Below are 25,352 nucleotides of genomic sequence, written 5' to 3' on the forward strand. Positions count from 1 at the left end.
AGGTGCTCCCTCTGTCTGTCATACACGGGTATCACAACTTGCTGGAATCCCGACAGTGCAGAAGGAGGTCATTCGGCCCGTCGAGTCTGCACTGACTCTCTGACGGATTATCTTACCCAGGCCCACCCCCTGCCCTATCCCCGTGACCTCACCCATTTACCCTGCTAATCTCCCTAACCGATACACCTTGGAACAGCGACAGAAAATTTAGCATGGCTAATCCTCCAAACCTGTACATCTTTGGGCACTAAGGGGCAATTACACAGTTAAGGACACAGTTACGTGTCCACAGTGGAGATTCTCTATTCTGCCAGTTTATCTGATATTCTCTGTTCCCGCACACATTTGGGCTGTTGTGTTCCTGTGTCTGTATGTGTGAGTGCGTGTGGGTGTGTGTGTGTGTCCCTGTGTTAGTGTGTGAGTATGTGTGTGTGACTGAGTGTGTGTGTGTGTGAGTTTGTGTGTGTGTGTGTGTTTGTATGTGTATGTTTGTGTGTAAGTGTGTGTGTATGTGTGTGAGTGAGTATGTGAATGAGTTTGTGCGTGAGTGTGTGATTGTTTGTTTGAGTGTCTGTTTGTGTGTGAGTGTGTGTGTGAGTGTGTGTGTGTGAGAGTGTGTGTACGCGTGTGTGGGTGTGAGTGTGTGTGTGTGAATGTGTGTGTGTGTGTGTGGGTGAGTTTGCGTGTGAGTGTGTGTGTATGTGTGTGTGTGTATGTGTGTGTGAGAGTGTGTGTATGTGAGTGTGTGTGTGTGAGTGGTGTGTGTGTGTGCGTGTGAGCATGTGTGTGTGTGAATGGTGTGTGTGCGTGTGAGCATGTGTGTGAGTGTGTGTGTGTGTGTGTGCGTTTGAGTGTGTGTGTGTGAATGTGTGTTTGTGAGTGTGGGTGAGTGTGTGTGTGTGTGTGGGTGAGTTTGCGTGTGAGTGTGTGTGTATGTGTGTGTGTGTGTATGTGTGTGTGAGAGTGTGTGTATGTGTGTGTGTGTGTGTGAGTGGTGTGTGTGTGTGCGTGTGAGCATGTGTGTGTGTGAATGGTGTGTGTGCGTGTGTGCGTGTGAGTGTGTGCATGTGAGTGTGTGTGTGTGGAGAGAACCTGTCACTTTTTCCAGCAGTGGGAAGGTGTTAACTCCCTGACAGTGAGCCCGACCGTCTATCTTCAACTAGTTGCCAGGGTAATATTCAGCTCAGTGAGGATTACTGAGCAAACCTTGCTCACTCGTGGAATCAGTACTGGGCACTGTGAGTTTGGGGATTTACACGCTAACGCATTGGGTGTAGTCTGTACCATGCATGTTGTGAATGGCAGGACGGATCCGCTGTTTGATGGGATCCGCTGGCCTTTGTGACCGGGCCTTAAGCTATTAATTTTGCTCCAGGGGGCATTTCTCAACATCTACCATAGGCATGGCTCCATCTGAAGGCCCCCCCCCCCACAGTGTCATGGCTCCCCCCTATCCCATTCCCCTGTTCCCCCCCCCCCCCCTCAGAGCCCCCAGTTCAAACACACCCCTCCATTAATACCTTTAAAAAAAATGACATTCTTCAAAAAAAATCCAACCTGCTGGGGTTTCCCCAGCCCCGATGCAGTGAATGAATTTTTGGCTGAGTGTCAAATTCCCTGTTCTTGCCAGCAGGGGGAGGTCAGAGAATCCCTGTCCACCATCCAGTCACAATCAAGTGGCTGTTTATGGGATCTTGCTGTGTGTAAAGCAGTTGCCCTGCGATGGTGGTGAAGTGGTTAAGTAAATAGGCTGAGTACCTAGTCTCTGTTGGGGAAAGATGGGGAGAAAGGCAATTCCCTCCATTGCTGGAGCTTCACTCAGCCCAGAGCAGCCTGCCTCTGCTCGCCCCGCCCACCCGGGGGCTTTGACTGGCAGCCGCGCCCCGCCCACCGCCGGGCTGGTATGCAAATGAGAAGTGCCGGGAATTCACAGGAAAAAATAATCCTTATGAGAGCAACGTTCCCTCGAATAAGAGCGATACTCCCTCAGAAATGATAGACAAACTGCTCAGAGGAATGTACAATGTGCAGTTTCCGGCACTGGTCAGCCTGACCTAAAAGTGCGATACTTGTCCTTGGTCTGGGGGCACTGAGCTGTTGCTCTTTATCAGAACGGGAAATTATTTTCCTGTGGCTGAAGAGTGATGAATGGGTGTTATGAGCTGGTGATTAATATGTTCCCCTCACTGAGGAACTGACAACTGCCTCAGCGCCTTTCTGATCTTCAGTGATGATTTTTTTTGGTTTTGAATAACAGACTATATGATTTTCCGTAACAACATCTGCATGTTACTACTACTCTGGCTTGGTTTGTCTCGCTGGATATTTACAGTTCTTCAAATTTTTTTTTATGTGATATGCAGCAGCATTCACACTAAGATGAAGGCACTATTTCTCCCACTTTCTACCTATTGTCCGTGTTTCATAGAGGTTTACAGCATAGAAACAGGCCCTTTGACCCAACTTGTCCATGCCGCCCTTTCTTTTTTTCAACCTTTAAGCTAATCCCAATTGACCCATCTCCTTCCATCTCCATCATACCAATATAGCAATATAAATGCTCTTTAAAAGATAAAATTGTACCCGTCTCTACTACTACCTCTGGCAGCTTGTTCCAGACGCTCACCGCCCAAGTGTGAAAAAATTGCCCCTCTGGACAGTTTTACATCTCTCCCCTCTCACCTTAAACAAGTCTTAGACTCCCCTATCTTTGTGAAAGGATATTTACTATCTACCTTGGCTAGCCCCTCATTATTTTATAGACCTCTATCAGGTCACCCCTCAGCCTCCTACGCTCCAGTGAAAAAAGTCCCAGTCTATCTGGCCTCTCCTTATAACTCAATCCTAGTAAACCTTTTCTGCACTCTTTCTAGTTTAATAATATCCTTTCTATAATAGGGTGATCAGAATTGCACACAGTATTCCAAGTGTGGTCTTGCCAATGTTTTGTGCAACTTTAACAAGACATCCCAACTCCTATATTCAATGTTCTGACCAATGAAACCAAATATGCCTTCTTTACCACTCTGTCCACCTGTGACTCCACTTTCAAGAGCTATGAACATGTACCCCCAAATCTCTTTGTTCTGTAACTCTCCCCAACGCCCTACCATTAACTGAGCAAGTCCTGCCCTGGTTCAATCTACCAAAATGCATCACCTCTCAGTTGTCTAAATTAAACTCCATCTGCCATTCACCAGCCCAATTGATCAAGATCCCATTGCAATGAGATAAGTTTCTTCACTATCCACTATGCCACCAATCTTGGCGTCGTCTGCAAACTTACTAACCATGCCCCCTATATTCTCATCCAAATCATTAATATAAATGACAAATAACAGTGGGCCCAGCACTGATCCCTGAGGCACACCGCTGGTCACAGGCCCCCAGTTTGGAAAACAACTCTCCACAACCACCCTCTGACTTCTGTCAAGAAGCCAATTTTGTATCCATTTATATACCTCACCCTGGATCCCGGAAGATTTAACTTTATACAACAACCTACCGTGCGGTACCTTGTCAAAGGCCTTACAGGTCTTGTCAAAGAACCCCTAGAGTGCAGAAGGAGACTGTTTGGCCCATCAAGTCTTCACTGATGGGCAACAATCCCACCCAGGCCTTATCCCCGTAACCCCGTGTATCTAATCCTCATGCACTCACTGCTGGTTTCCTTCACACTAAGGGGCAATTTAGTATGGCCAATCAACCTAACCCGCACATCTTTGGACTGTGGGAGGAAACTGGAGCCCCCAGAGGAAACCCCAATAATTAATTAATTGGGAAAAGGATACAAAAGTCTGAGGTCACGTGCCAACCAACTCAAGAACAGCTTCTTCCCTGCTGCCATCAAACTTTTGAATGGACCTACACTGCATTAAATTGATCTTTCTCTACACCCAAGCTATGACTGTAACACTACATTCTGCATAGGGGAGAAAGAAAGGAGAGGGTGCAGAATGTAGTGTTACGGTCATAGCTAGGATGTAGAGAAAGATTAGCTTAATAAAAGGTAGGTCCATTCAAAAGTCTGATGGCAGCAGGGAAGAAGCTGTTCTTGAGTCAGTTGGTACGTGACCTAGAATTATAGAATTCCATCAGGAGGCCATTCAGCCCATTGAGTTGCATCGACCACAATACCATCCAGTCCTTATTCACTTAACCCCATGCATTTACCCTAGCTAGTCCCCCTGACTCTAGGGGGCAATTTTGGCCCAACTTGTCCATACCGCCTTTTTTTTCAAACCCCAAAGCTCGTACCAATTGCCCACATTTGGCCCATATCCCTCTACACCCATTGAATCCATGTAATCATCTAAATGTTTTTTAAAAGACAAAATTGTACACCCCTCTACTACGATCTCCGGCAGCTTGTTCCAGATTCTCACCACCCTTTGTGTGAAAAGATTTGTCCCCCTGGACCCTTTTGTATCTCTCCTCTCTCACCTTAAACTATGCCTTCCAGTTTTAGACTCCCCTACCTTTGGGAAAAGATATTGACTATCTAGCTGATCTGTGTTCCTCATTATTTTATAGACCTCTATAAGATCACCCCTCAGCCTCCTACGCTCCAGAGAAAAATGCCCCAGTCTATCCAGCCTCTCCTTACAACTCAAACCATCAAGTGTCAGTAGCATCCTAGTAGATCTTTTCTGCACTCTTTCGAGTTTAATAACATCCTTTCTATAATAGGGTGACCAGTAACTGCACACAGTATTCCAAGTTGAGTGTTGCTGGAGCCGTATCTATCCAGTATCTGTTGACTGTAGTCGCACTGTCGCACCATCAGGCAGTAGCTAGGCAGCAAAGTGGGATGATTTGCGGTGAAAAAGGGCTCCTCCTGGGACTGTTTCCACACATAATCTCGATAGCTGCCACAATATAGTTATTAACCAGCTGGCAGGCAGACACAAGAGAGGAAACAGAGAGTTTTGTATCGGATAAGAGAGGCTTAGGACCGAGGCAGTAAAGATCTGACATTTACCTGGAGTAGGGTTGGATTGATGGCATGGATTCCTGACCATTTTAATAGGGGCCCTTTCTAATTTATGACTCCAGGATCCAATTGCCCGTTATTTGCGTTTGTATTAGTTAAGTATCCTCTTCCGACAATCTTGGCCGCAGTCCATAGCAACCAGGTGTATTCTCACTCTTGAGCCGGCTACCAAATGGGTTTGCTCGCTCTCACTTTCAAACAGGAAGCTTCGGTTTGTGTAATGTGTAAATAGTTATCGGCCGTGCGGGCTCTGTCATCCGCATAACCTGGGAAACGGAGAAATCTACCTGAGACAGCGGTGTCCCGATATTGATCTGATCTGATCTGATTTTATTATTATCACATGGAATTGGCTGGGGTTCTCTGGCCATTCCCCAGTCCCGTCGCAGTGCACCCTTCCCAGCGCGTGGGTTTCCCGCCAGTGTGGTGTGGTATCCATGGGAATTCCCACTGACAGTGGCGGGATTGGAGAATCCCACCATATCCCACCAGCGGGAAACACCTAGCTGGGAGATTGGAGAATCTTGCCTGTAGTTTCTTGCGCGTGATACCGTCAATGCATACCGTTCATAGAGTACATATTTGATTTGATTTGTTATTGTGGCGTGTATTGGGTTTCAGTGCAAAGTGTTGTTTCTTGCCTGCTGCAGAGACAAAGCATACCGTTCATAGGGTACACCAGGGGAGAAGGAAAGGAGAGGGCGGCACGGTGGCACAGTGGTTAGCACCGCCGCCTCACAGCGTAAGGGACCCGGGTTCAATTCTGGCCTCGGGTCACTGTCTGTGTGGAGTTTGCATGTTCTCCCCATGTCTGCATGGGTTTCCTCCCACACTCCAAAGATATGCACATTAGGTGGAGTGGCCATGCTATATTGCACCTTAGTGTCCAAATATATGCATGTTAGGTAGATTGGCCATGCTAAATTGACCCTTAACGTCAGGGGACTAGCAGGGTATATAAGTGGGGTTACGGGAATAGGACCTTGGTGGAATTGTGGTCAGTGCAGACTCAATGGGCTGAATGGCCTCCTTCTGCACTGTAGGGATTCTATGATTCTATGAGAGGGTGCAGAATGTAGTGTTATAGTCAGAGCTAGGGTGTAGAGAAAGATCAGCTTAATATAAGGTTGGTCCATTCAAAAGTCTGACAGCAGCAGGGAAGAAGCTGTTCTTGAGTCGGTCAGTACGTGACCCCAGACTTTTGTATCTTTTTTCCAATGGAAGAAGGTGGAAGAGAGAATGTCCGGGGTGCGTGGGGTCCTTGATTATGCTGGCTGCTTTGCCAAGGCAGCAGGAAGTGTAGACAGAGTCAATGGATGGGAGGCTGGTTTGTGTGATGGATTGGGCTACATTCACAACCCTTTGTAGTTTTTTGTGGTCTTGAGCAGAGCAGGAGCCCATACCAAGCTGTGATACATCCAGAAAGGATGCTTTCTATGGTGTATCTGTAAACGGTGAGAGCCTTGGCAGACATGCCGAATTTCTTTAGCCTCCTGAGAAAGCAGAGGTACTGGTGGGTTTCAGTCCAGAGGCCCGGGTTGATGTTCTTGGAAATCTAGGTTCGAATCTTCGCCACGACAGCTGGTGGAATTTAAAACCAATTTGCATATCAAGAGAAAAGGTCTGGAATTAAAAACACAGTAACGGTGTCCAAATCACTATCATCAGCTGTTGTAAAAGCCCATCGAGTTCACGAACGCTGCTTTAGGGAAAGAAATCTGCCATCTTTAACCTGTCTGGCCTACATAGCCTCAGGATACAGGCTGTTTAGGACTGAGATGAGGGGTGATAGAGGTTTACAGGATGGAAACAGGCCCTTCAGCCCAACTTGTCCATGCTGCCCTGTTTTTTTAAACCCCTAAACTATTCCCAATTGCCCACATTTGGCTCATATCCCTCTTTACCCATCATACCCATGTAACTATCTAAATGCTTTTTAAAAGATAAAATTGTACCCGCCTCTACTACTACCTCTGGCAGCATGTTCCAGGCACTCACCACCCTCTGTGTGAAAAGATTGCCCCTCTGGACACTTTTGTATCTCTCCCCTCTCACCTTAAACCTATGCGCTCTAGTTTTAGACTCCCCTAACCCTTAGTGTCCAAAGATGTGCAGGTTAGGTGGATTAGCCATGCTAAATTGCCCCTTAGTGTCCAAAGATGTGCAAGTTAGGTGGATTGGCCATGCTAAATTGCCCCTTAGTGTCCAAAGATGTGCAAGTTAGGTGGATTGGCTGTGCTAAATTGCCCCTTAGTGTCCAAAGATGTGCAAGTTAGGTGGATTGGCCGTGCTAAATTGCCCCTTAGTGTCCAAAGATGTGCAGGTTAGGTGGATTGGCTAAATTGCCCCTTAGTGTCGTGAGACTAGCAGGGTAAATATGTGGGTTTACGGGAACAGGACCCGGATGGGATTGTGTTTGGTGCAGACTCGATGGGCCACATGGCCTCCTCTGCACTGTAGGGGAATCTATAATTTTGTGAACTTGCCTTGAACTAACATCTGTTTAAAATTGTGCAGCAAATCAAAATTCGATTCTCCTTCAAATTCAATGCTGGAATATAATTGAATTGAGAATGCTGAATATTCTGATCTTAGTCATTGTGTTTTATCTGGCCTAATTGTCACGTAGACTTTCAGACAATGAATTAATTTGGCGTGCACTGACTCACTGCCTGGGTACACTGGGAGCAGCCTTGCATTGGAATCACATTCCATCGACATCTTTGCCATGAGAAACTTTTTTTGCTCTAAAATATACAACATGGTGGCACAGTGATTAGCTCTACTGCCTCACAGTGCCAGGGATCCGGGTTCAATTCCCAGTCTCGGGTCACTGTCTGTGTGGAGTTTGCACATTCTCCCCATGTCTGCATGGGTTGCCTCTGGGTGCTCCACTTGCTTCCCACAGTGCAAAGATGTGCGGGTTAGGTGAATTGGCCGTGCTAAATTCTCCCTTAGTGTATCCAAACAGGCACCAGAATGTGGCAACTAGGGGATTTTCACAGTAACTTCACTGCAGCGTTAATGTAAGCCTACTTGTGACAGTAAGAAAACTGTAAACTTTGTCATTAAAATTGATGGAAGTACGTTGCAGAACATGGGACACGGGGGCACAGTGGTTAGCACTGCTGACTCTCAGCTCCAAGGACACAGGTTCGATTCCCGTCTTGGGTCACTGTCTGTGTGGAGTCTGCATGTTCTCCCCGTGTCTGTGTGGGTTTCCTCCGGGTGCTCCGGTTTCCTCCAACAGTCCAAAGATGTACAGGTTAGGTGGTTCTACCATGTTAAATTGTCTCTTAGTGTTCTGGGATGTGTGGGTTAGAGGGATTAGAGGGGTAAATACACAGGGTTAGAGGGATAGGTGGGATTGTTGTTACATAGAACATAGAACATTACAGCACAGTACAGGCCCTTCGGCCCTCAATGTTATGCTGAGCTATATCCAGTCCCAATCACGCTATCCCACTCCCTATCATTCTGACTCGATGGGCCAAATGGCCTTTCTGCACTGTAGGGTTTCTATGATTCTATATGATGAGTACATGGGATTTAATGGGATTGGGAGTTATAGATAGTTCTATGCCCTGATAGGTATGGATATGATCGGTGCAACTTGTGGGCCGAAGGGCCTGTTTGTGCTGTAGTGTTCTATGTTCTATGACTTCTAACCTACCCAATGGAAAATTAAAGAAAGTGCAATAAATAATCTTTTCTCCTCCATTGAGTTGCCTCAACACTATTTCAATTCTCCTAATATTCAGCATGTTATCCCACTTCACACAGACAGTCTGAGGAGGGCTTCAGTGCCATTCCCAGACCCTTGGTGTACTCTGACCAAAAGAGCACCGATTGTGACCTTTCAGGGACTGTTAACCTCTTTCCTATCAACGTCCTAAACCCTGGATTAAAGAAAATCACCGCCGATACCCAAAATCTGAAATAAAAACAATAAAATGCTGGATAAACTCAGCAGGTCTGCAACAGAGAGCAACACAGTTAATGCTGCCCTCATCCAGGCAAGTGGTGGGCACTCCATTCTAGTGCCTTGTTGATGGTGGACAGGCTTCGGGGAGTCAGGGCGTGAGTTACTCGTCACCAGGTTAAAGTCCAACAGGTTTATTTGGTAGCAAAAGCCACTAGCTTTCAGCGCACTGCCCCTTCATCAGGGAAGTGGGAGTTCTGTTCACAAATAGGGCACATGAGGACACAAACTCAATTTACAAAGCTGTTCTTTGTTACAGTTTGTGTCTTTATATGCCCTGTTTGTGAACAGAACTCCCACTCACCTGATGAAGGAGCAGCGCTCCGAAAGCTAGTGGCTTTTGCTACCAAATAAACCTGTTGGACTTTGACCTGGTGTTGTGAGACTTCTTACTGTGTTTACCCCCAGTCCAACGCCGACATCTCCACGTCATGCTCTGGGAGACATTGTATTTATATGGCTGGGTCGCAGTTGAGTTTCTGGTCAGTGTTAATCCCCAGGATGTCGATATTGGTGAATTCAGCATTGGTAATGCCATTGAACGTCTAGGGGCAATGATTAGATTCTCTCTTGTTGGAGATTCTCTCTTGTTGTGAAGTGTGAATGTTATTTGCCACTTGTCAAGCTCGGATATTGCCCAGATCTTGCTGCATTTGGACACGGACTGCTTCAGCATCTGAGGAGTTGCGAATGGTGCTGAACGTTGTACAGTCACCACAACAGTAGCACAATGGTTAGCACTGCTGCCTCGCAACACCAGAGACCTGAGTTCGATTCCCGACTTGGGTCAATGTCTGTGCGGGGTCTCCCAGTGTCTGCTTGGGTTTCCTCCGCGTGCTCCGGTTTTCTCCCACAGTCCGAAAGACGTGCTGATTAGATGCATTGGCCGTGCTAAATTCTCCCTCAGTGTACCCAAACAGGCGCCGGAGTGTGGCGACTCAGGGGATTTTCACAGCAACTTCATTGCAGTGTTAATTTGAGCCACTAATAAATAAAACTTTAACCTTAATCCTTTGCTAATATGAATTTGTAAGTTATCCCACAACACCAGGTCAAAGTCCAACAGGTTTATTTGGTAGCACGAGCTTTTGGAGCACTACCCCTTCATCAGGTGAGTTGGGCTCCGAAAGCTACCAAATAAACCTGTTGGACTTTAACCTGGTGTTGTGAGACTTCTGACTGTGCCCAATGCCATTATCTCCACAACATGAATTTGGTTTGGTTTTGTTTTCCTCAGGAATCCATCGCAGTTGGAGGCAACACATGCTGGGAGCCATGGAGAAACCCTTGTCCTATCTTGCGACACCCTCGGCAAGTCCCGGGTTTTACAGCGTTCCGACGTTTTCCATCGAAAACGCATCCAGCAACAGCACCTTGGAGCCGCCCAGCCCTGCCGGGGATGGGGCCATACTGATCCCAGCCATATATTTTACCGTCTGCGTCATCGGGCTCAGTGGTAACACTCTAGTCATCCACGTCATCCTTCACTATGCCAAGATGGAGTCCGTCACCAACCTGTACATCTTGAACCTGGCCATCGCGGACGAGCTCTTCATGCTGGGGCTGCCCTTCCTGGCCATTCAGAACGCCCTGTCCTACTGGCCCTTCGGCTCGCTGATGTGCCGCTTGGTAATGACCGTGGACGGGATCAACCAGTTCACCAGCATCTTCTGCCTCACCGTGATGAGCATCGACCGGTACCTGGCGGTGGTCCACCCGGTGAAGTCCATCCGTTGGCGCAAGCCCCACGTGGCCAAGGCCATCAACGCCATGGTGTGGGCCATCTCCTTCGTGGTGGTCCTCCCTGTCGTCGTCTTCTCGGACGTGAAGGCGGGCATGCACACCTGCAACATCAATTGGCCGGAGCCCGTCATGATCTGGTCGACCGCCTTCATCATTTACACGGCCACCCTGGGCTTCTTTGGCCCCCTGCTGGTCATCTGCCTCTGCTACCTCCTCATTGTCATCAAGGTCAAATCTTCGGGCAAGAAGGTGAGGGCCACCTCCACCAAGAGGAAGAAGTCGGAGCGCCGGGTGACCTGGATGGTGGTCATCGTGGTGGCGGTCTTCGTCTTCTGCTGGCTGCCCTTCTACGTGATGAACGTGGTCAACCTGGTGTCCACCATGCCCTCGGAGCCCGCCCTGGTGGGCCTCTACTTCTTCGTGGTGGTGCTGTCCTACGCCAACAGTTGCGCCAACCCCATCATCTACGGCTTCCTGTCGGACAACTTCAAGCAGGGCTTCCGCAAGATCCTGTGTCGGGCCACCAGGAAGGTGGACGACAAGAAGCCTGCCAGCCGGGCGACGGGGAGCACCTACATGGAGATGCGGCACATCAACAACATTGCCCAGAATGCCCAGGCACAGGACAACCTCCTGGGTGGCAGCTCAGAGCAAAAGATACCCAACGAAATCTTACCAAACTCAGCCAATAATGGGACACTGGAGATCAGCGACTTGTAATCCCGTGGTGAAATATTGTGACCGTCCACCTTGCTTTTCTGTCATTGGATAAACCTGACGTTACTAAACCCTCTAGGCCAATTACTCCAATGGGAACTTTACTGTCCGATATTGAGTTCACAGGATTTATTGGGAGGGCCCCCTTTGTTCGTACTCTGTCTGGCCCTTCCGATGTTTGGCCTCAGTGCCTCTAGGTTGGGAGGGAAGGCAAGAGGGTGGGAGTTGGGGGGAGGGCAAATGCCCAATCGGATTTCCCCGACACAAGACGCGGGGGTGTTAAGAGGCTGGACAGCAGGGTGGCGGGGGCAGTTGTTAACCCAATCCCCGAGAAAGATCCCAGCAAGGGGCCCCTTGCTTTGGGGAGGGGGTGGGAGGGGGTGTGTGGTTGGATCAGTCCCACAGTCACGGACCCTTTGGTCAAAGACAAGGGCATTGTTGATATGGATGTTGGGGTTGTGGGGGGGGGCCTCCAAGTCTTCAGGAGGGGATAGGAGAGGAGGTGGATGGAGGGGAGAGGGAGCCAAGGGGATCATTGGAAGTACATTAAGACATTGGACATTGCAAGTATGATGAGGTGAGGCACACGAGAGTCAGGATCTCCCCCCACCCTGCTTGTTTGTATTGGTGAAGCCTACCTCTCCCGAGCTTTGCTATCCCATCACCCACCTTTTCCTGTGCATTAGACCTGGGCCGGGTACCTGTATTTGTATCACAGTATTTATCCAGCACTGTGACAGTGTCTGTGCCGCACTCTCGGATAACCTTATGCATGCCAGTTGGTTTTTATAACAGTTTGCCCTATGATTGCCTCTCCCTCCCGGTTTATTAAACTTTTCAAGTGACCAGTTTCTCGTGCGTCGTCTGTCAATCCAGAGGATCCCGTCAACGCGCTCGGTCAGGCGACAGAGGGAGGTTTTGTTCTGTAATCTACGTGCGGTGAGAATGTGAACACGGAGGATCACGGCCCAGTGACGGGTTTGAGAGGGAATGAGTGTGAAATTCCTCCGATGGCTTCCTGCTGCACTACACTACATCACTTGTGACTACACCACACTTGTGATCACACTACACACTACACTTGTGATCACACTACACACTACACTTGTGATCACACTACACGTGATAACACTACACACTACACTTGTGATCACACTACACACTACACTTGTGATCACACTACACACTACACTTGTGATCACACTACACGTGATAACACTACACACTACACTTGTGATCACACTACACACTACACTTGTGATCACACTACACACTACACTTGTGATCACACTACACACTACACTTGTGATCACACTACACACTACACTTGTGATCACACTACACGTGATAACACTACACACTACACTTGTGATAACACTACACACTACACTTGTGATCACACTACACGTGATAACACTACACACTACACTTGTGATCACACTACACACTACACTTGTGATCACACTACACGTGATAACACTACACACTACACTTGTGATCACACTACACACTACACTTGTGATAACACTACACACTACACTTGTGATCACACTACACACTACACTTGTGATCACACTACACACTACACTTGTGATCACACTACACGTGATAACACTACACACTACACTTGTGATAACACTACACACTACACTTGTGATAACACTACACACTACACTTGTGATAACTCTACACACTACACTTGTGATCACACTACACATTACACTTGTGATCACACTACACTTGTGATAACACTACACACTACACTTGTGATCATACACACTACACTCGTGATCACACTACACACTACACCTGTGATCACACTACACTTGTGATAACACTACACACTACACTTGTGATAACTCTACACACTACACGTGATCACACTACACACTACACTTGTGATAACACTACACTGGTGACTACATCACTTGTGACTACACTACGCTTGTGATCACACCACATTTATGGTCACACTACACATGTGACTACACCACACCTGGGATGACATTACACTTGTGACTATGGTACACTTAAAGTTTCAAGTTTATTTATTAGTGTCACATTAACGCCGCAATGGAGTTACTGTGAAATTCCCCTGGTCGCCACACACTGGCGCCTGTTCGGGTACACTGAAGGAGAATTTAGCACGGCCAATGCACCCTAACCAGGACGTCTTTCGGACTGTGGGAGGAAACCGGAGCACCCGGAGGAAACCCACGCAGGCACGGGGAGAATGTGCAGACTGCACCACACTTGTGATCACACTACACACTACATTTGTGATCACACTACACTTGTGACTACGCCACACTTGTGCCGACACTATATTTGTGACTATGGTACACTTAAAGTTTAAAGTTTATTTATTAGTGTCACAAGTAGGCCTTACATTAACACTGCAATGGAGTTATTGTGAAATTCCCCTAGCCGCCACCTCCTGTTCGGGTACACTGAGGGAGAATTTAACACGGCAAATGCACTCTGACCAGTACGTCTTTCGGACTGTGAGAGGAAACCGGAGCACCCGGAGGAAACCCATGCAGACACGGGGAGAATGTGCAGATTCCGCACAGACAGCGACCCCGAGCCGGGAATCGAACCCGGGTCCCTGGCACTGTGAGACAGCAGTGCTAACCACTGTGCCGGCATGCCGAAAGATGGGTACTTGATGGCTGGCGCAGTCACGGTGGGCCGAAGGGCCTCGTTCTGTGCTGTAAAAATCTATGGACGGGTCTCTCCGGCCTCTCAGCCACGTGGAAAGGCAGCGTGCAGCTCGTTGGCTGTGGGATCTTCCAGTCCCGCTGCTGTCAGTGGGATATCCCGTCAAATCCACCCCACCGTCATCGGGACTGGAAGATCCCACTGGCGTGGATGGCTGGAGAATTCCGGCCTGGGACTCCAAAACACGGGATCTTTACCCCACCCCTGGGTGCAAGCGTCATGGGTGCAGGGTTGCGGGGTTGGTGGGGGGGGTGGTGGATGGGAGGGGGGACAGACCATGCAAAGATCCATCAACCTCGAGTGGCGATCTCCAGCCTCGAAGCGAGCGGAGCTGGAACATCCCGCCCAGGGCGTCACCCCCGAAACCTTGCCCGGCCTTTTCTCTCGGATCGCTGACAGAGAAGTTCCGGAATGTTCTATCTGTGAGTGAGGCTTTGCTCGAAAGCGGCGGGGGAGCTGAAGGGCAGCGAGGGAGAAGATGCATCGTTCCCTCTCTCTCTCTCCAACATTCTCCGCTTTCTCGCTCCTCCGTTCACCTCCACCTCCCCCCACTTCTCCCTCCCTCCCCACATCTCCCCCCCCCCCTCCACCCCCCCACTCAATTTCCAATTGCTCTGTTGTACGGTCGCTAAGCGACGGCAGCCATTTAGGGAGGATTTTCAATTAGAACTTTGAGGTTTGATAAGATGCAAATGAGCGACAACTTGAGTTCAACAGCCGCCTCGGCTAATGAGGTTTCTCATTTAATGCTTTTGACATTCAGAACAGGCGCGCTTGTGTATTAACTGGGACATCATCCTGGTTAGAGTTAATTGTTAGTTTCTTCAACGCGCCCATCTCCTCACATTTAATCTTCCATCTTGACGACGGGGAATTATCTCGAATTGCATCGAACTTGACAGCAGGAAAAAACGGGCCATTTGGCCCAACTGGTGCTGTGCTAGCGATAGACTTTCCACACAACTAGCATGGCGTCACAGTGGTGAGCACTGCTGCCTCACAGCGCCAGGGACACGGGCTCAATTCCAGTCTCGGGTCACTGTCTGTGTGGAATCTGCACATTTTCCCCATGTCTGTGTGGGTTTCCTCGAGATGCTCCGGTTTCCTCCCATTGTCCAAAGATGTGTAGGTTAGGTGGATTGGCCATGCTAAATTGCCCCTTAGTGTCTAAGGATGTGTAGGTTAGGTGGATTGGCCATGCTAAATTGCCCCTTAGTGTCTAAGGATGTGTAGGTTAGGTGGATTGGCCATGCTAAATTGCCCCTTAGTGTCCAAAGATGTGTAGGTTAGGTGGATTGGCCATGCTAAATTGCCCCTTAGTGTCCAAAGATGTGTAGGTTAGGTGGATTGGCCATGCTAAATTGCCCCTTAGTGCCCAAAAGATGTGTAGGTTAGGTGGATTGGCCATGCTATATTGCCCTTAGTGTCCAAAGATGTACAAATTAGGTGGATTGGCCATGCTAAATTGCCCCTTAATGTCTAAAGATGTGTAGGTTAGGGAGATTGGCCATGCTAAATTGCCCCTTAGTGTCTAAGGATGCGCAAGTCAGGTGGATTGGCCATGGTAAATTGCCCCTTAATGTCTAAAGATGTGTAGGTTAGGTGGATTGGCCATGCTAAATTGCCCCTTAGTGTTGGGAGGCTTGCAGGATGATTATGTGGGGTTATTGTGATAGGGCCTGGGTGGGATTGTTGTCGGTGCAGACCCGATGGGCCGAATGGCCTCCTTCTGCACCGTAGGGATTCTATGAGAGGGGGAGACGAGGAGGAGTGGGGACAGATCCAGATGGAGTCTGAGTCTAGGCATCAAGCAGTTGAGTGACTATTTCCGCAGTGAATAGCCACAGTGAACTGGACAGATATTGAGTCCAGGGGCAGGGTGGGTGGTTAAGCAGACAGCTCTGACAAGCGTTACTTAAGCAGCCCAGCTCCTGGCTGGGCGAACCCCCAGCGACCACTCAATAGCTGAATGAACTAACCATCCGATAGTGCAATAAGCCAGGCCTCATTACACAGCTCTGAGCTGCTGGTATTCCAGCAAACAGCACATTAAATCCGGTCTGTGATCCTCACCACGATCACTGAAGGAGAAGGAACATTCATATCTGCAGATGTAGCTAATATCAGAGATTGGAGCAGAATTAGATTTGGATTCATAATCTCAGCCTGCAGGATATGAACTGGGTGAATGTTATCTGCCCAGCGCTGAGTGAGAGCTGGGAAATCTCTGCCCCAACACCTTGCCAGCTTGTCAGTCTCGCTGGCGACGTGTTTGCTGCATTAACCCGCAGGCAAACAGAGGGTTAAGGGAAAGGAGGGGAGTGGGGGAGGGAGGAGAGTGGGGAGGGCGGGGGAGAGGAGGAGGGTGAGGGGAGGGGAGGAAGGGGAGGGGGAGAGGGGGAGGGTGGGGGAGAGGAGGAGGGTGAGGGGAGGGGAGGATGGGGAGGGGTGGGGGGGAGGAGGAGGGTGAGGGGAGGGGAGGAAGGGGAGGGGAGAGGGGGAGGGTGGGGGAGAGGAGGAGGGTGAGGGGAGGAAGGGGAGGGGAGAGGGGGAGGGTGGGGGGGAGCGGAGGGTGAGGGGAGGGGAGAGGGGAGGGTGGGGGAGAGGAGGAGGGTGAGGGGAGGGGAGGAAGGGGAGGGGAGACGGGGAGGTCGGGGGGGAGGAGGAAAGCGGGGAGGAGGAGAAGGGTGGGGGAGAAGGGAGGGGGTAGGGAGGTAAGGGGAGAGGGCAAGTGGAGGAGGACGGAGGCAGGGAGGGAATGAGAGGAGGGAAGGTTCAGCTCATTGTTTCTCACCATCATTTATTAATATCTGTGAGAGAGAGAGAAAGAAAGAATGTGTGTGAGTGCTTTTTATTCATTCATGGGACACAGGCGTGGCTGGCTGGGCCAACATTTATTGCCCATCCCTAGTTGCCCTTGGAGGGCAGTTCGGAGTCAACCACGTTGCTGTGGCTCTGGAGTCACATGTAGGCCAGACCGGGTAAGGACGGCAGATTTCCTTCCCTAAAGGACATTAGTGAACCAGATGGGGTTTTTCTGACAATCATAGAATCCCTGCAATGCAGAAGGAGGCCATTCGGCCCATTGAGTCTGAACTGACCACAATTCCAGCCAGGCCCTATTCCCTTAACTCTCATTCTTACCCCACCAATTCCCCCTGACGCGAGGGTCAATTTATCATGGCCAATCAACCTAACCCACACATCTTTCGGACTGTGGGAGGAAACCGGAGCACCCGGAGGAAACCCATGCAGACACGGGGAGAATGTGCAAACTCCACACAGACAGTGACCCAAGCAGGGAATTGAACCTGGATCCCTGGCACTGCGAGGCAGCAGTGCTAACCACTGTGCTACCGCACCGCCCCATCTACTGATGACCATAGTGGTTTCATGGTCATCAGTAGATTCTTAATTCCAGATATTTTTTATTGAATTCAAATTCCACCATCTGTTGTGGCAGGATTCGAACCTGGGTCCCCAGAACAATAGCTGAGTTTCTGGATTAATAGATAGAGGCATTCTGCCCATCAACTCTGCACTGACTCTCCGACAGAGCATCTTACCCTGGCCCTATCCCTGTATTTATCCCACTAATCCCCCTAAACTTCACATCTTTGGACACTAAGGGGCAATTTAGCACGGCCAATCCACCTAAGCTGCACATCTTTGGACTGTGGGAAGAAACTGGAGCACCCGGGGGAAACCCAAACAGATCCAGGGGTCCCTTATCACACCCCTCCCTTTCTCAGTCACTCACAATCCCTCCCTCTTCTTTGTCTTCCTCCCTACCTCTCTCTCTTTCTCTCCCACCTTTCCTCTCCCTCTCACACTCTTTCTCTTCCCCTTCTTTTTCTTCTCTCTCTCTCTCTCCTGCCCTTTCTCCCATACCCCACCATCCTCCCTCCCTCCCTTTTGTCTCTCACTCTCCCTTCCTTCTCTCTCTCTCTCTGTCTTGCCCTCTCCTTTCCTTCTCTGTCCCTCTGGATTTTTCATCCAGCAGCTCCGGACACATTCCTTCCTTCTCTCTGTCTCTCTGTCTCTCTCTCTCTGTCTCTGTCTCTCTCTAATCTCATGAACAGACTCTGCACAAACAGTGGGCCAAGGCCGGGAATCGAACCTAGTCCCTGGTGCTATGAGGCAGCAGGGCTAACCACTGTGCCACCGTCAAACATCCCCCAGCCTATCCTTGTCAGTATCATAAGGGTAAAAGCAAGATACTGCAGATTCTGGAATCTGAAACAATCTTCAGGCTAAATTTACGACATTGCTTAACAACAATTTGAATTAACACCTGTAGAGCGATGGACTGTTCAGTTGTGATAATTGATCTACGCTCATTGTGCCCGATTGATTGAGCCTGGGCGTTGACTCAGAGGAAAGTAACAGACACTGCAGAAGCTTCTAGAAGCTGAGCTGTAAGCAAGAGCACCTACATTTTGCAATGGCAGAGATATTTTGACGTACTATAACCCACCAATGTCATCTGTGCTCAGAAATATACCTCAGCATAAGCAATGTGCCTCCAAAGTGAGGTATACGTTAAAAGTAAAATACTGCGGATGCTGGAATCTGAAACAGAAACAGAAAATGCTGGAAAATCTCAGCAGGCCTGACAGCATCTGTGGAGAGAAAATAGAGTCAATATTTCGAGTTTCGAGGACCCTTCATCAGGGCTCTGACAAAGGGTCATCCAGACTTGAAAATGCTGGCTCTGTTCTCTCCCGATGTGGAGATGCCGGCGTTGGACTGGGGTAAACACAGTGAGAAGTCTCACAACACCAGGTTAAAGTCCAATAAGTTTATTTGATAGTAAACGTCACAAGCTTTCGGAAACACTGTTCCTAATTAGCTGTTAAGACTGTATTCTTTACTCAGAGGGTAGTAAGGGCGTGGAATGCCCTGCCTGCAGCAGTTGTGGACTCGCCAACTTTAAGGGTGTTCAAATGGTCAGTGGATAGGCATATGGATAACATTGGAATAGTTTAGGTTAGAGGGTCATTAGATTGGTTCCACTGGTCGGCACAACATCGAGGGCCGAAGGGCCTGTACTGCGCTGTAATGTTCTATGTTCTAATCAGTGTTTGTAAACTGTGTGTGCCTTTATATACCCTGTTTCTGATCAGAACTTTCCACTCGCCTGAAGAAGGAACAGCGTTCCGAAAGCTTGTGGCGTTTACTATCAAATAAACCCATTGGACTTTAACCTGGTGTTGTGAGACTTCTTACTCTATTCTCTCCCTCCGGATGCTGTCAGACCTGCCGAGATTTTCCAGCATTTTCTGCTTCTCAAAGTCACTTTTGCTCATCAATATTAATCAGATCGCTCACAGTCTCTCTCTGGGAGGATGTGGCGGGAGGGGAGGGGCGGGGGGGGAGCTGGGATGGGTGCCTGGGTAAACCCCCAGTTATCTTGTTGGTGTGAAATACACTTTGCTACTCTTTAATAAAACCAAACTAGTGCCCCACTCATCTTCCATTAAGTTGTCAAGAATTGCAGAGATCAAATAACCCCAGCCCCCACCCTCCACGCAGTCTTTGTCTAAATCTTAATTTTGAGTTATTTGAGCTATGTTAGTCCCAGAGTCAATGACATTAATATTTCTCTTGCACACTCTGATACATGTTTCAGAAATCAATCGCATCTCAATGGCATTAAAATCCTATCTCCCACTGCGCAGGTGGAAGCCAGTCCAATGGGATGTGATATAATCTCAGTTAAATTGTTTTGATTTACCCAAGGGAACACAGTGTGTAGTGAAGATAATGGATAATCCCATTGTCCACCTGCCAATCTCCCAAGGAACACATTCATCATAGAGGGAGAGAAGGAGGGAGAGATTGAGACAGAGAGAGAGAGGGAGAAAGAGAAGTGGGGAGAGGGAGAGATGGGGAGAGGGAGAGATGGGGAGAGGGAGAGATGGGGAGAGGGAGAGATGGGGAGAGGAGGAGATGGGGAGAGGGAGAGATGGGGAGAGGGAGAGATGGGGAGAGGGAGAGATGGGGAGAGGGAGAGATGGGGAGAGGAGGAGATGGGGAGAGGGAGAGATGGGGAGAGGGAGAGATGGGGAGAGGGAGAGATGGGGAGAGGAGGAGATGGGGAGAGGGAGAGATGGGGAGAGGAAAAGATGGGGAAAAGAGAGATGGGGAGAGGGAGAGGTAGGGAGAGGAGAGTTGGGGAGAGGGAGAGATAGGGAGAGGAGAGTTGGGGAGAGGGAGAGATAGGGAGAGGAGAGTTGGGGAGAGGGAGAGATAGGGAGAGGGAGAGTGGGGAAAGGGAGAGATGGGGAGAGGAAGAGATGGGGAGAGGAAGAGATGGGGAGAGGGAGAGATGGGGAGAGGACGGTTGGGGAAAGGGAGAGATGGGGAGAGAGTGGAAGAGAGAGGAGGGAGATGGAGGGAATGTGAGAGAGGGAGAGAGATGGAGGTAAAGGGATAGAGAGGAAAGGGGACAGAGTGAGTGTGATAGATGGGGGTGAGGGTTGGGGGGGGAGAATAAGGGGATAGAGAGGGTGGAAGAGAGAGGAGGGGGATGGAGGGAATGTGAGAGAGGGAGGGGGAGGGAGATAAAGAGATAGAGAGAGAGGAAGGAAGGAGGAAAGCGAGATGAAAAGAAAGATGAAGGGAGAGAGGGGGAAGAGAAGAAAGGGATGGAGAGAGAGAGCTATCCAGACTGCAATGCACAATTTCACTAGAGGGCAGTAGATTCTCTGCGATGCGTTGATGATTGAAATATTATTAAAATCAGGAGCAAATACCCATCGCTAAGGGTTACCGAGGCAGTCAGGAAGCAGGAAGTGGAATGTAAGTGTCACCATGAGCTGGAGATAGGTCATTACCCAGAACACCCCCTCCCCACCTGCCCCTCGGTGCCCACCAGCAACTCCACACAGGGTTTGCTTGTCATTCCCCCATCGCGGTTAAGCCCCCTCCACACCACCACTGGGGTTAGTACAGTGAGGGGAGGGGTGGAGTAAGATAGCCATCTATGGGTCTGCCCCTCATGGATTTAATCAGGGTCACGGGGTGGGGGGGGGGGGGGGGGGGGGTGGGGGGGGGGTCCCACCTGCTACCCTCCTACCCATTTAAATACCCTTCCTGCCATCATAGAATCCCAACAGTACAGCTGGAGACCATCTGTACTGACAGCAACCCAACTAGATCCTATCACCGTGACCCCAAAGTATTTACCCTGCCGATAGAATCCACCTAACCTGCACATCTTTGGACACTAAGGGACAATTTAGCATGGCCAATCCACCTAACCTGCACATCTTTGGACACTAAGGGGCAATTTAGCATGGCCAATCCACCTAGCCTACATATTTTTGGACACTAAGGGGCAATTTAGCATGGCCAATCCACCTAACCTACACATCTTTGGACACTAAGGGGCAATTTAGCATGGCCAATCCACCTAACCTACATATCTTTGGACACTAAGGGGCAATTTAGCATGGCCAATCCACCTAACCTGCCCATCTTTGGACACTAAGGGACAATTTAGCATGGCCAATCCACCTAACCTGCACATCTTTGGACACTAAGGGGCAATTTAGCATGGCCAATCCACCTAACCTACACATCTTTGGACACTAAGGGACAATTTAGCATGGCCAATCCACCTAACCTGCACATCTTTGGACACTAAGGGGCAATTTAGCATGGCCAATCCACCTAACCTACATATCTTTGGACACTAAGGGGCAATTTAGCATGGCCAATCCACCTAACCTGCACATCTTTGGACACTAAGGGGCAATTTAGCATGGCCAATCCACCTAACCTACATATTTTTGGACACTAAGGGGCAATTTAGCATGGCCAATCCACCTAACCTACATATCTTTGGACACTAAGGGGCAATTTAGCATGGCCAATCCACCTAACCTGCCCATCTTTGGACACTAAGGGACAATTTAGCATGGCCAATCCACCTAACCTGCACATCTTTGGACACTAAGGGGCAATTTAGCATGGCCAATCCACCTAACCTGCACATCTTTGGACACTAAGGGGCAATTTAGCATGGCCAATTCACCCTAACCTGCACATCTTTGGACTGTGGGAGGAAACTGGAGCATTCGGGAGGAATCCCATGCAGACACGGGGAGAACGTGCAGACCCCATGCAGACAGTGACCCGAGGCTGAAATAGAATTTCTCAGCAGGCGTTTCAGTGGCTGAAGAGGGAAGACAGGGAAACCTTTCACCAGCTGCTTCTCTGTCAAGAATGGTTTCTGTTGTTTTTCCAGCTTCTACTTTACAGAGATACACAGCGGCCCTGTCACTATCACTCAAACACATCTTCCTCATGCAGTCATGGCCCACTGTTCATTCCTGAGTTTGTTTACCTGCGCTAAATTCCTTGCATAAACAATGACCCATCTTAGCCCCAAATCTTGGCCAATCTGTGATTTAAACAGATAAATAGCAACAATTTCTTGTAATAAGCCCATATTTTCTGTGTGTCTGTGTGAGAGACCGTATGTATGTGTCTGTGCGTTCATGCATGTGTCTATGAGTTTGTGTATGACAGAGTGTGTGTGTGTGTGTGTAAGAGAGAGGGGGAGTGTGTGTGTGTGTGAGACAGAGAGAGAGGGGGAGTGTGTGTGTGTGTGAGACAGAGAGAGAGAGGGAGTGTGTGTGTGTGTGAGACAGAGAGAGAGAGGGAGTGTGTGTGTGTGTGAGACAGAGAGAGAGAGGGTGTGTGTGTGTGTGTGTGAGACAGAGAGAGAGAGGGTGTGTGTGTGTGTGTGAGACAGAGAGAGAGAGGGTGTGTGTGTGTGTGTGAGACAGAGAGAGAGAGTGTGTGTGTGTGTAAGGGAGAGAGGGAGTGTGTGTGTGAGACAGAGAGAGAGAGGGAGTGTGTGTGTGTGTGAGACAGAGAGAGAGAGGGAGTGTGTGTGTGTGTGAGACAGAGAGAGAGAGGGTGTGTGTGTGTGTGTGAGACAGAGAGAGAGAGGGTGTGTGTGTGTGTGTGTGTGTGTGTAAGGGAGAGAGGGAGTGTGTGTGTGAGACAGAGAGAGAGAGGGAGTGTGTGTGTGTTTTGTGTGTGTGTGTGTGTGTGTGTGTAAGAGAGAGTGGGAGTGCATGTGTGAGAGACAGAGAGAGAGGGTGTGTGTGTGTGTGTGTGTGTATGTATGGGAGAGGGAGTGTGTGCAAGAGACAGAGAGGGAGTGTGTATGTGTGAGAGAGAGAGACAGAGAGAGAGGGAATGTGTGTCTGTGTGTGTGTGTGTGAGAGAGAGACAGAGACATGTGTGTGTGTGAAAGAGACAGAAAGAGAGAGAGGGAGTGTGTGCTTGTATGTGAGACAGAGAGAGAGAGGGACTGTGTGTGTGTGTGACAGAGAGAGGGAGAGGGAGTGTGTGTGTGTGTGTGTGTGTGTGTGAGAGAGAGAGGATGTGTGTGTGTCTATGAGTTTGTGTGTGGAGAGTGTATGTGTGTGTCTGTGTAAGTGTGTCTATGAGCTTCTGTATGAGAGAGTGTGTATGTCTGTCTATGTATGTGTGTGTGTGTGTAAGACAGAGAGAGAGAGAGAGAGAGAGTATGTGAGAGACATGATCACCCTCAAAACTGATGCCCCACAAGGCTGTGTTCTCAGCCCCTTACTAAGCCTCTTCTTACTCCTATAACTGTGTGGCCACATTCCCCTCCAACTCCATTTTCAAGTTTGCTGATGACACCACCGTAGTGGATTGGATCTCAAACAATGACGAGACAGAGTACAGGAATGAGATAGAGAATCTGGTGAACTGGTGCAGCAACAATAATCTCTCCCTCAATGTCAACAAAAGGAAGGAGATTGTCATCGACTTCAGGAAGCTTAATGGAGAACATGCCCCTGTCAACGGGGACAAAGTAGAAATGGTCGAGGGCTTCAAGTTTTTAGTGTCCAGATCACCAACAACCTGTCCTGGTCCCCCCCATGCCGACACTATAGCTAAGAAAGCTCAGCAACGCCTTTACTTTCTCAGAAAGCTAAGGAAATTTGGCATGTCAGTTACGACTCTCACCAGCTTTTACAGATGCACCATAGAAAGCATCCTTTCTGGTTATATCACAGCTCGGTATGGGCTCCTGCTCTGCCCAAGACCGCAAGAAACTACAGAGGGTTGTGAATGAAGCCCAGTCCATCACACAAACCAGCCTCCTATCCATTGACTCTGCCTACACTTCCTCGGAAAAACAGTTAGCATAATTAAGGACTATACGCATGCCTGACATTCTCGCTTCCACCTTCCCCTGTTGGGTGAGAGTAATGTGGAACAGAGTAATGATAATTTTTGCAAAAAATTTTTCATCTTGACATATTTTCACGGGATGTAGCTGCCCAGACCTGCATTCATTGCCCATCTCTCTTTGCCCTTGAGAAGATGGTTGGTGGTGAACTGAACCTTGAGCTGCTGTGGTCCCTCTCAGGCAGGTACACCCACAGTGCTGTTAGGGAGGAAGTTCGAGGATTTTGATCCAATAACAGGTATGGCCGATCTCTATCCAAATCAGGATGGTGAGTGGCTTGGAGGGAACTTGCAGGGGGTGGGTGTTCCCATGTATCTGCTGCCCTTGTCCTTCTAGATGGAAGTGGTCATGGGTTTGGAAGGTGCTGTTGAAGGAAACTTGGTGAACTACTATGGTGTATCTTGTAGATGGTACCACTGCTGCTACCGAGCGTCGGTGGTGGAGGGGGTGGATGTTTGTGGATGGAGTGCCAATCGAGCGGGGCTGCTTTGTCCTGGATGGCGTTGAGCTTCTTGAGTGTTGTTGGAGCTGCACCCATCCAAGCAGGTGGGGAGTATCCCATCACACTCCTGATTTGTACCTTGTAGATGGTGGACAGGCTTTGGGAACGCAAGAAATACAAGCAGGAGGAGACTCCAGAGCCAGTTGAACCCAATCTTGGGAACAACTCCACTTACCCACCTGCTCCCACATCCCATGATTCCATGAGAGACAAAAATCCAGCCTTAAATATGTTTAATGATGGATTAACACGGTGGCACAGTGGTTAGCACTGCTGCCTCACAGCGCCAGGGTTCCAGGTTCAATTCCAACCTCAGGTCACTGCCTGTGCGGGGTTTGCACATTCTCCCCGTGTCTGCGTGGGTTTCCTCTGGGTGCTCCAGTTTCCTCCCACGCTCCAAAGATGTGCAGGTTAGGTGGACAGGCCATGCTAAATTGTCGCTTTAGTGTTC

The 25,352-nt window shown here is 49.2% G+C and overlaps 1 protein-coding gene across 1 annotated transcript in view; it reads left to right on the top strand.

Annotated features, from left to right (window-relative positions):
• The window catches only part of LOC145361799 (somatostatin receptor type 5-like), a 30,769-nt gene extending 19,188 nt beyond the window's left edge, over window positions 1-11,581 (top strand). The window contains exon 2 of the mRNA XM_080217779.1: window positions 10,213-11,581. Coding sequence (XP_080073905.1) covers window positions 10,239-11,438 — 1,200 coding nt within the window. The 5' untranslated portion in view covers window positions 10,213-10,238 and the 3' untranslated portion in view covers window positions 11,439-11,581. The remainder of the gene's footprint in view (window positions 1-10,212) is intronic.
• The last annotated feature ends 13,771 nt before the right edge of the window (window positions 11,582-25,352 follow it).

Source organism: Carcharhinus amblyrhynchos, chromosome 35 (assembly GCF_965287045.1).
Source record: "Carcharhinus amblyrhynchos chromosome 35, sCarAmb.v2.hapA, whole genome shotgun sequence".
Lineage (NCBI taxonomy): Eukaryota > Metazoa > Chordata > Chondrichthyes > Carcharhiniformes > Carcharhinidae > Carcharhinus > Carcharhinus amblyrhynchos.